Source organism: Colletotrichum acutatum (genome assembly GCF_030867785.1).
Source record: "Colletotrichum acutatum strain CBS 112980 chromosome Unknown BDZ83scaffold_115, whole genome shotgun sequence".
Lineage (NCBI taxonomy): Eukaryota > Fungi > Ascomycota > Sordariomycetes > Glomerellales > Glomerellaceae > Colletotrichum > Colletotrichum acutatum.
This window is the reverse complement of record NW_026849109.1, coordinates 17,781-31,240: the sequence shown is the minus strand read 5'-3', so window position 1 is coordinate 31,240 and position 13,460 is coordinate 17,781. Positions and strand designations below refer to the sequence as shown.

The 13,460-nt window shown below is 54.5% G+C and overlaps 2 protein-coding genes across 2 annotated transcripts; both read left to right on the top strand.

The window, feature by feature from the left end:
• The first annotated feature begins 7,751 nt into the window (after positions 1–7,751).
• BDZ83DRAFT_634771 (NAD dependent epimerase/dehydratase) lies at positions 7,752–9,612 on the top strand. The gene has a single exon (XM_060509128.1). The coding sequence runs from the start codon at positions 8,173–8,175 to the stop codon at positions 9,283–9,285; it is 1,113 nt and encodes a 370-aa protein (XP_060360554.1). The 5' UTR covers positions 7,752–8,172; the 3' UTR covers positions 9,286–9,612.
• A 2,162-nt stretch (positions 9,613–11,774) lies between these two features.
• BDZ83DRAFT_42460 (uncharacterized protein) lies at positions 11,775–13,440 on the top strand. Its single transcript, XM_060503002.1, has one exon. The coding sequence runs from the start codon at positions 11,872–11,874 to the stop codon at positions 13,090–13,092; it is 1,221 nt and encodes a 406-aa protein (XP_060360553.1). The 5' UTR covers positions 11,775–11,871; the 3' UTR covers positions 13,093–13,440.
• The last annotated feature ends 20 nt before the right edge of the window (positions 13,441–13,460 follow it).

Here is a 13,460-nt window from a genome sequence, read left to right as displayed (position 1 = left end):
CCGAAAAATTTTGCGACGGATATGCACTTCTCGGCCGCTATTGAGGGAGGCGGGGGGGGGGGGAGGAAGAGCATCGAAATCAACCGGAGATGAGGTTGGAAACACACACACAGTGCCCCTCCCTCTTCCCACAATGGACTGGCTCAATGCGCTCATGGGCGTGCATCCTTGCATCACCAGGCATATCGTGAGTTGCTTGACACAGGCGGGCTGGAGGAGAGAGGCAGTAGTACAGAGGTGTAGGGCACATGTATGGAAGGCAAGGCTGATAGAGGGGTACAGAGGATTGCCAAGGCCAGGAGCAAGGGAACAGTGGAAAAGGTAAAGGGATGGGAACACGCAGAAATACCAAGCTTGGGTGAAGGGACATGAAGATAGGAACACACTCACAAGCAGGCAGACAGCAGTCACCGTAGATGTTTGCTTGTTTGGGAGAAACGTCGCAAATGTCGCAGGTTGTCTAGACCATGGCGGGGTTGGGGGGAGAGGAGTAGCGGAAAGGAATATGGCAAATGAGAGATGGCAAACGTGTAGTTTACGATGGCAACGACGATGCGCTGGACGTTAAAAAAGATGTATCGCACAGGTTGCGCACTCTCTCGGTTGGGGGCTCAGGTCGGATGCCGAAGGGGGCTGGCTTGAGTGATGCGGGAGGTTCGCTTGAGGAAGGGAGGCGAAGAAGCCAGGCGAATACCCAGGGCAAAGCACAAAAAGACTCGCAGATCGATCCCCCGGTTCATGGAAGATGTGAGAAGAGGTTGGCAGGAAGTCAAGTATGGAAACAAGGCAGGCACAAGGACTGAAATTGCTGGGGCCAAGTTCTGGTGGCGATTGACAGGACGCGGGATGGGTGAGGTCAGTACCCAAGGTACCTTAAGTGGACGAGACTGGACGACGGAAGGAGCTGAGTACGGATAGAGTAGGTAGGTAGGTAGGTAGTAGAGGGCAGGCACGCAGAGTGCTCCTGCCAGAACAGCAAGCAGCGCAACATGGGGCGCTAGGTGAGCAGAGAGTGCGGAGGTCCAGAGGTCCAGTCCAAAGTTCGGGAAGATTGAGGTGAGCGATTGACAAGGCCACTGGCCAGGTCCAGACCCATGGTGGGGCATATTCCGTATCAGGGTGCTATTCTGGCTCTATCATTGGCTGAGATGATACAGTGCGTATCATGTCAGAGATACTTACGCGGAACCTTGGCCTCTGGCATCTGGTCCCAATGGAAATTTCAGATGGCCGTACTGGAAATTACCAAAAAGTCGGACCGAGAATGGCATAGTGCCATTCAGCATCTGCCCCAATGCCCTGCATCAACAGTGCAATAGCACAGTGTTTGCTAAGCTGAAGGGCGCCGAAAATGGCTATCCGTGCCATCCTGCTGCTGGCGGGACTTCCTTAGCTAAGCTTGTCGGTATCGAGATTTGAGAAATTCGATGCGCTCTTCACCAAATTGCCACTTTGGCCCGATTTAATGGCGTCACATACGTCACTCCGGAAGTCGGTCCACAGTTGTCCATCGGCCATGGGGGCTATCGTCTCCTCGGTCCTGCTTTTTGTGTTCTTCTTCTTTGTTTTGCCTTTTCACCTTCTTCTCGTCATTTCACGATTGGTCTTATCTTTCCCCCATGGTAGTGGCAGCAGGCCGCATCTGACGTTTTCCAATACCCTACCTTAGGTACCTGTCCCTCTCCTTGCACCACCACTCCCCCTTGTGACACGCTCTGTAGACCTAGGCCTAGACCCTCCGTTTTGTCGTACCTCAGAGGCTAAGTCGGTACATCCTGGCCACATTCGGTCTAGGGGCGGGGTTTGATTTAAAATATCTCTGGAATCCAATCCTCTCTGAGCTAAATACTCAAGTTGTAATTCTGCTCTGCGCTGGAAATGGCTTGATCTGCTAATTCAATGTCACAAGCTGCAAAAAGAACGAGATGCTGGACTTCCTTTCATGCATTTTCGGCGTTATTGTTGTATGCAATACATGCGCATGCGAGAGCATGGTGTGCACATGGGGACTGCTATGCATAGAAAGAAATCCACCGTAACAAACGGAGAGAAAGAGCCAGCCATACATGGCAGGAATGCTAGACTCTGCTCGTGGGCAGATGCTGGGCGGCGGGCTTTGTTCGGTACCACTGGAACTGTATTCCCAAAAGGGCCCCGCGATGCCTGCGCTGGCGATTTGGGCGAGTGCTCGACGGCGCTGTTTCCGATAGTATCTGACTGGATCACGGGCGGAAAAGACCCCGGAGCAGCCAGACTGCAAAAGCACAAAGATCTGCTCGTGGGGTCATCGCGCCGAGTCCACTGCAAGTCTCACATATGTTGCGAGTGCTCCGTACGGCTAGAGCTTCTCCGTGACTCGCACCTTGCAGCGCATAGGCTTACCCAGGCAACGACGACAATGAGAAATAAAAGGCGCAACAATGAACATACTCGCTGATGCTGAAGTGTAGGTACGGAGTACACTCCTGCCACAGGACTCCCAGGACATGCACCGGACGAGGGTCTTTCCAAATATGCAGGGAAAAGGCAGGACCATGGTCTGGACCAAGCCTTCCGTCACGTGCATGTCCCGGTTGCATCGGCCCACCTCTCCAATACAGCCAATCAATAAAGAGACCGGCTGGACCAGGGATAAGCAGCAAGATCAGATCTCTTGAGATCTGAGTGCACAGACCACCATCCAGCCGCTCACCTGCCATTTCTCGAATGCCTCATGGTGGAAGGTGGCCTATCGACCTTATCGCTCTTATCTCTGTTATCGGTTTTCTACCTAATCGCACTGGCTTCCAAGTTCCATTCATTTCGGTGGGTGGCGATTCCCAACAACAACATCACCTCGACAAAACAACAGTTGGACGACACTCAGGACTGTCGGCTTTTCATTTACTATGATCGTTTCCATCAGCCACGGCTCGGATGTATCGCACCTTCCTTGAGTGAACAAGCGGTAGAGGCGACAGCGCAAAGCTACGCTGATGTTGTCCTGCGTCGGCGTTTCATTCGATTGCTGGCCTTTTTTTTTTTTTCGCTTCTTCGCTTCAACTTCGTCTCCGATTCACAACTTGCTCAGCCTTGCTGATACACGTCTGAACGACCACAATTTCCCATGATATCGAGGCCCTTCTCTTGATGTCTTCCGTGTCTAACCATACCGAGGCGGTGCTGTTTGATAGTTGGTGGCGAACGACCGCTCGAATGGTAACGGCTCAGCCTTCTACTGACAACCCCGGGTGGCGTCGAGGACCCGGCTGTTTTCACCTCAGTTCTCTGCCGCAGCGGGAGAGGCTGCGGGTGGAGCATGTCGGCGTCCCGGTGCCGCGTGATCGACATTATCGAAAGCACAGACAGTCGTTGCGATGAAGATCTTGCTGTTGGCAAGCCAGCCCAGGCCACGCACTCCGGGACCGAAGGATGCTGCTGCTGTCCGAACAAGATGATGGACGCCAAGGTCGGCTTGTCAAACTACCGCCATGACCCTTGCCCATGGTCAAACTCGCCATCGAAAAACCTGCATGTCCCGTGGGCGATGCAAGTCTTGGAAGTACTGCAAGTGCAACAAGTGCACGTGAGTCGGCAGGGAATATACGCATTAGGTTCGTGGAGAGCCTAAGTCGTTGTCTTCGTGACGGTGCATGCTTGATCGGCGCTGCGGCACTACCTGCAAGTGTGAAATCATTACTGAAGACTTTCTGTTTGACCATTTTGACTCAACGCCAATGCAGTGTGTTGGCGATGGACGACAATAGCCTCGGTGAAGGAAGATAATAGTCTCGAATGGGACTTGCCGAATATCGTATTCGCTGACTACGTCGGTATAGCATGAGAGCAACGTCAGCGAAGCTGCTGGACCAACCATCGGAGCAACGCGTGGCATACAGCGGCCGCCGTCGTCAAGGGCCACGAGTGCTTCGAAGCGTTTCTGCCTACAACGAGAACGAGAGAGGGAGCAGTCATTTCCGCATCACTCGCCTCAAGAATTTGCGTGACGCCTACAATTCGACAATTGGGTTTTCGCATCACGAGATGCACGTCACGCGTTGGGCCAAAAATAATCGTCCGAAACAGTTTTGGACCCCAGAGTGGCCTTATTCGATACTGAAGGCGAGCAACGGCCCTCAGCCACAGCGGTGATGTCAATCACTCCATTCACCCTCCTTCCCAGAGACAGAGGCAGAAGGGTGGAAGAGGAGAGCAAGAGAGTTCGGATTCGGGCCCGTCGGGTACAAAGCAAGCACTTTTTGTACCCTTTCGATCCACCGCGGGGACTGCATATGCATAGTTCAGACTGCTTGTCATGCATTCGGATGAAGTCCTTCGGCATCTTCCGCGGTGGGGGGCAATTGAGCTCGTCATCCCAAGGGTCTCCGGGGTACAGCGGAAGGGTCCCCGACGGAGAAAGACACGGACGGAGAGTGATCCACATCCGGCCGTTCTTCAGCGGGGCCAGGCCTGGCGGTGCCCATGAGCAAGTCGACCCGTTGCTCAGGAAGCCCGCTTGGCGGAGGAGCGCCGGTCTCGACGTGCAACACGCCGATCACGACGCCAATTGCTGTCGAGGTTTTAGGGTTGGCTCTTAGCACCACGTAAGCCACGCACCCACGGCATCATCCTATTACACCGCTGTCAATCCATATCGCCACGTCTCACCTCCTGCAACGGCTTCGCAATGGCGCGATTCCCGAACCCTCTAACGCGCGGAAGGCGCTGATCAATCATGCCGATCAGCAACGTTCTCAAACTGTAGTCAACTTTCTGACATTCACACTCAGCGCCCTGCTTGAACGAGAAGAATAAGGAAAACACGAAGCACACAATGTCAGTATCCGAAATCAAGCGGCGAATCTTATCTCGGAGAAGGACTGGTCTCTCGATACCTCCAATGACCCCTAATGATGACATGGAGTAGGAGAACCCCTACAGGTCTCACAAATTCTTATGTGATCGACGAATTGTCTGACTTCGGCGAGAACAAGCAACACGAGCTCGACGAAGCTACTCAATTGGTCCTGAGAGGCTTCACTCCATCTCAACGTACCTTTGCTGTTGACATCTCGTAGGACTGTTCCTCCCAACTCAACATCCTCCCGCAGTCCTTCATCCCTTTTCGCGGCATTAGACCCCGCTCCGATCGCGGTTGCATGCATCACAACAGTCGCCAGGGTTGGTGGAAGAGCATGCAATGAGCAATGAGCAGAATCCATTAACTCCCTTCCCGCAGCAAACGGCTTTCAACAGCAATCAAGCATGACCCTGCGGTCTCATGTACGGAATTTCACGCACTCGTTCATTTCCGTGATCATCATCAACATCGTCCGACCATCCCCCAGATATCTCGTCTGGATCCAGCGGACCGAAGACGTGCATGAATATGGATACTCTTCCGCGACTGGTCCTGTGCTCGGGATCCTTTGCGCACCGAACTCATCCCATTTCAAACGACCTAATGAGCGATTGGGGTCGACCGACGGATGCGTGCGCGAGAGCTCGACGACAAGCTGTTTTCCTCCTCGGCTACCTGCACCTTAATCATTCCTCCTCGCCTGTGTCACTCTCCGACTCGGCCTTGTTGTTGTTGTTGACGGTTGCTAGTCGAAGGATTGAGGGGTAATCTTTCCTTCTTCACTTTCCCCTCGCTATCTGACTCCGAGCCTTAATAGAACTCAAACAAGTTGAGACGAAGGCTTATGTACGAGCACAGATGGACCAGTGAATGAGCGTGAGACCAGTGTGGCCATGAGGCAGGGGCCCGTGCCAGCGTCTCTATGGCTTTCTTGTTGGGGTGATCCACCCATCTGGCCTTTCTCGCGCCTTTTCCTCTGTACCAGTCCCTCCCGAAATCTCACCCACACCCCGCGTGCCGGCGGCGCTTTCAGCTGACAAGCATGACACCTCTAGGCATCGTTTCCGCGGGGATTTTGTGACTTTTCTCAGCGTCGGATACCCACTGCTTTATTTTGGACTTAGAGGCGTTCATGATGAGACGATGTAGCGCGCTGCTGTCTCACCCAACGTTCCTGGGTCGTCTCTGTCTCAGTGGCCGCACAGTAGCGGCCTATAACGGTCCAGACCAGCTATTCAGTCCGCTCTATTTTTCACACAATTCGTCTGCCATTCCTCCCGTCGACTGCCCCTTGCTTCATTGCGGTGCGAGGCGAGAAAAGTAAGGGCCATGAGAAGCGATCGGAAAGGGTGTGAGGGGCCAGTCAATTGTGCTGGGTGTGACTGAGGCGCTTTCTGGCGCCCCAGCCAGTCGGTAGCGAGCCTGTGCTGCTGGGCAAACCGCCGATCTCCCGGTGTCGACCATGGCACGGCAAAGCGAGATTGCGGGGAGGGGTTGGCCATGACGAGCGTCGAAAGTCAAATGAGCAAAGTGGCCGGTCGATGGTTTCCTTCTCGAATAGCGCCAGCGCGTAGTGAGCCTACCAGTCGACAAGTCATCGACACAAGCGTCCTCGGCTACCAGGAACTATTGACCGGGCCCGAAATTGAATGGGTGTCGAGATTCGACAGAGGGCAAAAAAGCATCTTGTCGGAACCTGCAAACTCTCTTGACTCACTACAGCAGGGACCTCGCTGCCACAGTCACCGTCTCAACTTATTTGCATCCGGAGCAACTCAGCTGCGAGCGAACCGCAGGGTCAAGGACGATGAAAAAAGTTCAGCTTACCGCCCGATGAACCAACAATCATCGCCAATCAAACGGCTGCGCCGTCATCTCTTTCCCTTACTGGGTTTCTCTTCCGTAGGCGCCTGTTTACTCACGGCAAAACGCGTCGCGATGGATGAGCGTGGTGGGTTAGCTTGGACACCTGCTGCCCAGCTGGCCGGCCCAGAACAGCGCCACCAGTCGACTTAGTCATTCAGCTTGGCTTGATGGCCTGGCGCCTTGCTTGGTCCTTGGGCCGTTGGTTACTGGTGCTTTAGCTTGAGCTACTCTGATACCAGTCTAGACTGAGTAGCCCAGACCATGCGGCACTTCTCTTCGGGTACAGCCCCCCCTCCTCTTCTGAGTCCTCTCCCTATTGCAGCAGAGTCTCTGTATTGGGTTTGGGGGCTGGCTAGCTACACACGCATACGAGCGAACCATTGAGTTCACCCTTGATGCGCATGAATTCGTTAACTCGCCGTGTCTGCGAGTGAAGACTTTGTGAGGACGTTCACCCACCCCCAGCCTCCTTAGGTTATGTGGTGACGATGCAGAGACGCTTGGCACAAGGCTATGCTTGCTCATTTGCCCCTTATTTTCACTTCTTTATGACCGTTAGGTTCGTTAATCACCCCCAATCAGGATTTCTTGGCCGTCCTCACCCTGCAGAGATTGTATGCTGAGTGTAAAGGGATCATGCCGGGCGGTACCGTCAGTGCGGCACGATGGGCGCCACAAGACACACACCCTACCTTCGACCAGTCGGGTATCGAGGTTCAGCTAGCTGACCGACCATTAACATGCTACGTGAAGCTGCGTGACCTTTAGTTCGGTTAGTGGGGGAGCCACACCAGCCCTACATGTGCAAGCGAAAGCAAGTTACCTAGCAGCCTGCCAGCGGCTGCTGTGCCACCTCATCGACCCTCACAGGCACAGAGAGGACGACTGGGGAGGAGGCGCTGATGCATGGACTCACACACGTCTGCTGACGCTAGCACCGCGCAAGCACGGAGAAGCCACCACCTAGATTCGGCCGCGGGATTGTTATTATGGATGATACCCGTACCCGTCTTGGAAGAAAAGGGTTTCCTCGAGGCTTGGAATTGGGCGGGGGGGGGGAGGGGGGTGGCCGAGGTGTGTATTCAGAGACCAACAACAGGGACCCTCAATGTCTCACACCCCTGTGCACGTGGCGTTCGTCTATCTGAGTCTCCGAAGTGGCCACAAGGGACCCAAGAAGGTTCAAGCAACGCAGGGAGAGGGGAGGCAAGTGGTGGGAACACCCATCTCGCCAGACTTCCCAGAGTAGATATATGACCCTCGCCCCATTCGCACCACTTTCCGGACTGAGAGAGGTTCGCCATCACTGATCAAACGAAATCTACGGACAACCGACTACTTCTTACACAGTCCTGCCCGTTCTGGACGAAAATTCCACTTCCACTCTCAGGACGTCCGGTTTCATCGACACTTGCACCATATCACCTCAACACTTATATACGACTACCACCAAGATCTCGGCAATCATGCTGTGTATCCTCCCAGACGAGCTTCTGCTCATCACAGGCGTCACTGGCCACGTTGGCTTCGCCGTTCTCACTCACGCCCTGAAGGCAGGCCACACAGTCCGCTGCGCCGTCCGCTCAGAGGCAAAGGCTGCCTTCATCCGCTCCCGACCCCAGATCCGCGCACTTAACCTACCCCGCGCGAGACTCAACTTCACCATCGTGCCAGATATCACCACCGATGGTGCCTACGACGATGCCATCCGCGGCGTCTCCGCAGTCATTCACGTTGCTTCACCACTTGCGACTGCCGACTCAGTACCTCGCGATCTACACCAGGAGTACTTTATCCAGCCCGCCGTCCGCGGCACCCTCGGTATGCTTGAGGCCGCCAAGCGTGCGGGCACTGTTCGCAGGGTCGTTATTACCAGTTCAGTTGTTGCCCTCACTTCAGTAGACCATCTCGAGGGTCGCGAGCGCAAGGAGGCTGTCCAGCCCACGGAGAGGACCGGCTTCAAGCCTGAGCCGTATGAGAGCGAGTTCGCCGCCTACGCTGCCTCCAAGGTGGCCGCTCTCAAGGGCGCCGAGGCATGGATTGCGAGAGAGAAGCCCCGCTTCGAGGTCATTCACCTGCACCCGTCCTTCGTCATCGGCCGCAACGATATCGCGACCACGGCGAGCGAGGCGATGAAGGGTACCAACGCCGTCATCCTCGCTACCCTCCGTGGCAAGAAGATGGGCTGCAGCTACCCCGGCGCAACGGTCCACGTCGACGACGTCGCGCGCGCACACGTCCAGGCTCTTCTGCCCACTGTCCCGGGTAACAAGAGCTATATCCTCAGCACCAAGTCCCGCTGGAACGACGCGAAGCTCATTGCCAAGCGTAGTTTCCCAGAGGCCGTCGAGAGAAAGCTGATTGTCAGCAGCGGCTCGGTGGGCACGGTCAACATTGACTTTGACGCCTCTGCTTCGGAGGAGGTGTTTGGCTTGAAGCTGCAGGGTTTTGAGGAGCAAGTGCGCAGTGTTGTTGGGCACTTTGTCGAGCTGAGATTGAGACGCCCTGCGCTCCCGACGGTCTCTTCGTCCTCAATGGCGGTAAACCAGCATCTGAGGCCTGAGATTGTGGCCGCATAGAGATTTTTACGGCCTGCTTGACGACTTTTACGAGCATTTCTTCTCTTTCTACTTTCTACGTTGGACATTGGACAGGTCAGCAGACTGCATGGGGTTACAAGACATTTCACACTGGGGACGGCGGCCGACTGTATCAGCCAGTCAAGGCGCATTGGATTGGAGACCACATTGTCATCATTCATGGGAGCGTGAGACTAGGGAAAAGGCAGCATTCGATTCACAACGGGATACCCCGCGGACTAGCATCCGCACCATTTACCTTTAGTGTATATACTTTTGGATTTCTCGAAATCCACAATCCGAAACTTTTAGAAGCCATCCATCATCTCATCCGTCTTACATGTTCGTGTTCCTCTACCGCTTGTGTCCACCTTCACCCACGCCCATGTTCACGGTTATTCACTCTCCCACGCCCACTTCCTACGCCCGCTCCCACGGGAAGCGTAAGGGTAGGGAGCCGTGGGAGCGCAGTGAGGGGTAAATTGGGGGGCTGAATCACGGTCCAAAAGGTCTGAGGGATTTCCCTCACCATTGGGGCCATGGGAGTATGGACCATGGTCCAGAGAACATTGACCACCAGCTGAAGAGTGAAGGGGGAGAAGAAAAAAAGGGCGGCGGGTCCAGCCCCAGTGGGCACCGGGCGCGCCGTTCAGCCTCAATCTCCGACGGTATGATAGGCTCATTTCTTTTAGGCCGTTCTCAATTCTTTTCTATGCGCTATGCAGCCTTGGGATTGGGGGTTTTTCGGGAAGGGGGAGTGTTGTCTCACTTCTTGGTCCAGCTACCCCAGACAACTGGCCTGCATTACATACGTGCACGCTGAGGAAGAGACCAGACCAGATTATGGGGACTCTGGAGCAGTGGAGAGACACACGTGTACAGAGGGAGAAGGAATGCTCGCTAATTTTAACTCGTGTTGGTTATGGGAGTGAGACTCGGATTTCGCTCCTCGTGTCTTGTGGAAGAAGTTCATGGATTTGGTAGGTTCGATGTTGTGAGTTGTGAGTTGTGAGTTCTGTGAGCCACTAGCCGAAGAAGGTATCCCCCTCGGTCGGGCGGTGTTATGTGATTCCACCCGATTATTTTATCTAGCTGAAGTGCAGAACTGTATTTCCCTAGGCTCATGTTCTCAGACTTTGATCTTTTCCCCTCCCTCCTCCTCACAGAAACAACAAGAGTATCCCACTCGAACCGCGCATTTCTAACCAGTCCAGCGCCAAGAACCATGCCGGTCTATGTGAAGCTCGAGATCTTGCGACACGGGTACCTGTATCGAAGACCAGCTGATCAGGATCTAGGATCTCTCGTCTCGAAGTGTCCTCCCCTGTGGAGTTCGCTTCGCCACGCTGCCTTCCCGTCTGAGGAAACAGAGGATGGAACAGCAACGGTTATGCCGAACTATGTGGGGTTGCGAAGGGGTTTGGATGGGATGGGATGAGAGGAGGACGATGGATCATGGGGAGCCCGAGGAGTCGAGGGCGTGTGAAACGGACACATGTATGTTCGCGGCTCGTCCTTCGTCCTTTCGCGGTTGACTCTAAAAAGTGCGTTGGGTTCGGCGCCGCGACTGCTGTGTTTCCCGGGTTCGGAGAACAGATGCCGCCGGTGTTTGATTCTAGCATGCTTTCTCACATTTCCGTGTCTACTGTTGTTTTCCCCGAATGCCAAGGCCGCGGCTCTCTGTGGACTTGCGTGAGAGTTTTCAGCTCGTGAAGAGTGAAGACCCAAGCGAAGAGTTCCAGACCTCGAGAAAAATCTTTTGCCCCTACAGTCTAGACCCTCGAACCCAGGACAGTGGTTAACAGACGCAGTGACTCCCGTCCTGCATGCAGCCTTAACGGGCCCTTCCAGCAACTCTCACCTGAATGCACTGTCGCTCACGCACTCTAGAAAAGAAAGAAAGATAAGAGAAGCGTGGAAAACCCTTGATAGGTCTGAGCTGCGCAGCAGAGACAGACGCAGTGTCTTTGGATTAAGCGAGGAGGCCAAGTACTGGTGTGGTAAGACAAGCAATAACGCCAACATTTGCCGAAGACGCTTCGTTGGTGATTTTCGTTGTCTGGACGCCTCGAGCGTGGGCAGATGAAACTTGGTATGGCTTGTGGCTGATGAGTGGCTTTCTCTGAATCCCACCCCCAATCGTCAACAGCGTCGGGGCGTGGACAAGATTTCCATTCTGAAAGAGTGGAAGATCGTGAGATTTTCGTTTGCCTAGGCCATCACATCTCACCATGGACACTGGGTAGGAAAAGGGATTTTTGCTTGTAGGAATCAGGCATCAACGTCAAGGTTCGATGGCATGATCCTTCTGACCCACAGAATCCTTCAAACATGAGTCGAACATCACGAAATCTCCTGCCTGGCGTAGCAGGCAGCGAACCCTTCATCGTCATATATCCATGATTTGCAGTCAGGCAACTGAAAAGAAATCAACAGTTGAACTAAGTAAAACGAAGGAAGAAAGTATCGCGGAGCCACATCCGAAAGTCGTCTCGCTCGTCAGCGCCAAAAGCATCGCAAGGACGATTGTAGCTTCTTTGTAAGCAAGCCACCGCCACGAAAAACTGACTCGAGTTCGTCTTTGCGATGGCGGCGCACTTCATCCCGTCGGCATCTATCGGTTCCCGAGAAGTTTTGGCTCAGGAAAGTGGGCGCGAGGTGGAGGAGGAGGAGGGTGGGGCGGAGGAGGAGTTGTTCACTGATGAAGAAGAAGACGAACCTGAGATCAAGGACGAGCTCAAGATCTTTGTCGACGCGACTAACCGGGAGGCGTGGTCAGATGTGGTTTTGCAGGCGCGGAGGCATATGCGATGCCACCCTAAACACCCAGGACGCGTTCGCGACGGCGGCAGGGTGTGCATCTTGGTGGATTCTTCCTCATCAGACGAAGAAGATGGGAATAATAAGCTTCTGGTCCGTCGAGCAGAGCCAGGCCCAGCAAACCCCACATTCACCCTCTTCACCCAACTGCCGAAAGAACTTCGGGACAGCATCCTCCTCACGGCCGTCGACCCCATCGCCATTGAGGGCTGGATCAAAATCGACCTCGAGTGGCGGAACGGGCCCCAAGCGCACTTTTTCCTCCGCCGAATCAGGTCCTGGGCCGCCATACCCCTCTTCGCCGTCAGCCGGGAAACCAGGGCGCTGGCGGTCACGGCCTTCGGCGTGCCGGACCCGCGGACCTTTCCGTTCAGCCCCGCTCGGGACGCTGTGGAGCTTGTGTGGGATGGGGCCATGCTCCCCACCACGTGGAGGCGGGTGGAGGACTATAGGCTGGCCGGGCCCGTTATCGCGGGTAGGTGTAGGTGTGGTGGCCGAGAGACGAGGCACATCAATATTGACCATGAATGGGCTATGCCGAGGGAGACGCGTGAACGGGTGCAGAGTATGTTTGTCGACGGGCGTTACGCGAGGTTCGATTTGGGGCTGAGGGATGGGACCAAGGGGCCGTGGGGCCTTGTGTTCGGGTTGGTGAATGGGTTCTTTGGCGGGGTGAGGGTGTTGGGGGTGAGATTGTGGGACTCGGATGATGAAGGGTTCGAGGGGAGCTTTGACACGGCGAAGGGAGAGGCGCTTTACAGAGTCGACCAGATGGACTTTTTCGATGGGATGGAGGAAATTTTGTCTGAACCTGGAGCTGAGGATCAAGGGGTGAGAGTAGAAGCTCCCTTCCCGAGGCTGAGGTTGCTGAGGGTCTTGCCTGAGATACCATGGCCCAAGAGACCACGTAAGTTCAGGTTCAGAAAGGTAAGGGGGAGTCACTTCCTGGTTGTTGGTCGAGGAGGCATACCGACAGCTAAGCCTTGACTTACATGTCACTCAACTTGATATCGTGAAGAGCAATGCTCGACTTGAACGTGGCCGAGGACTCACTCCTATGAGCCTCGAGGGTACTAGCCAGACAGGCACAACACATCATCAAACAGCACAAAGCCTTGAATGACAGTATTTTGTAGCCTTTTGGCGTGAATTGTGTAATGCAGTGCTACCGTCGAAACAACAAGAGAAGAGGCTTGACGGGGAATAAGAGTGTACATAAATCATGACACGCCACAAGACTGGGGCTGCATTACAGCTTTAGTTACCATCACGGCATTTACTACTCGATATCATACGTGTTGTCCTGCTTTAATGGTCATGCTCCGATGGTAGCATTCGTCCATAAGAGCGACTTT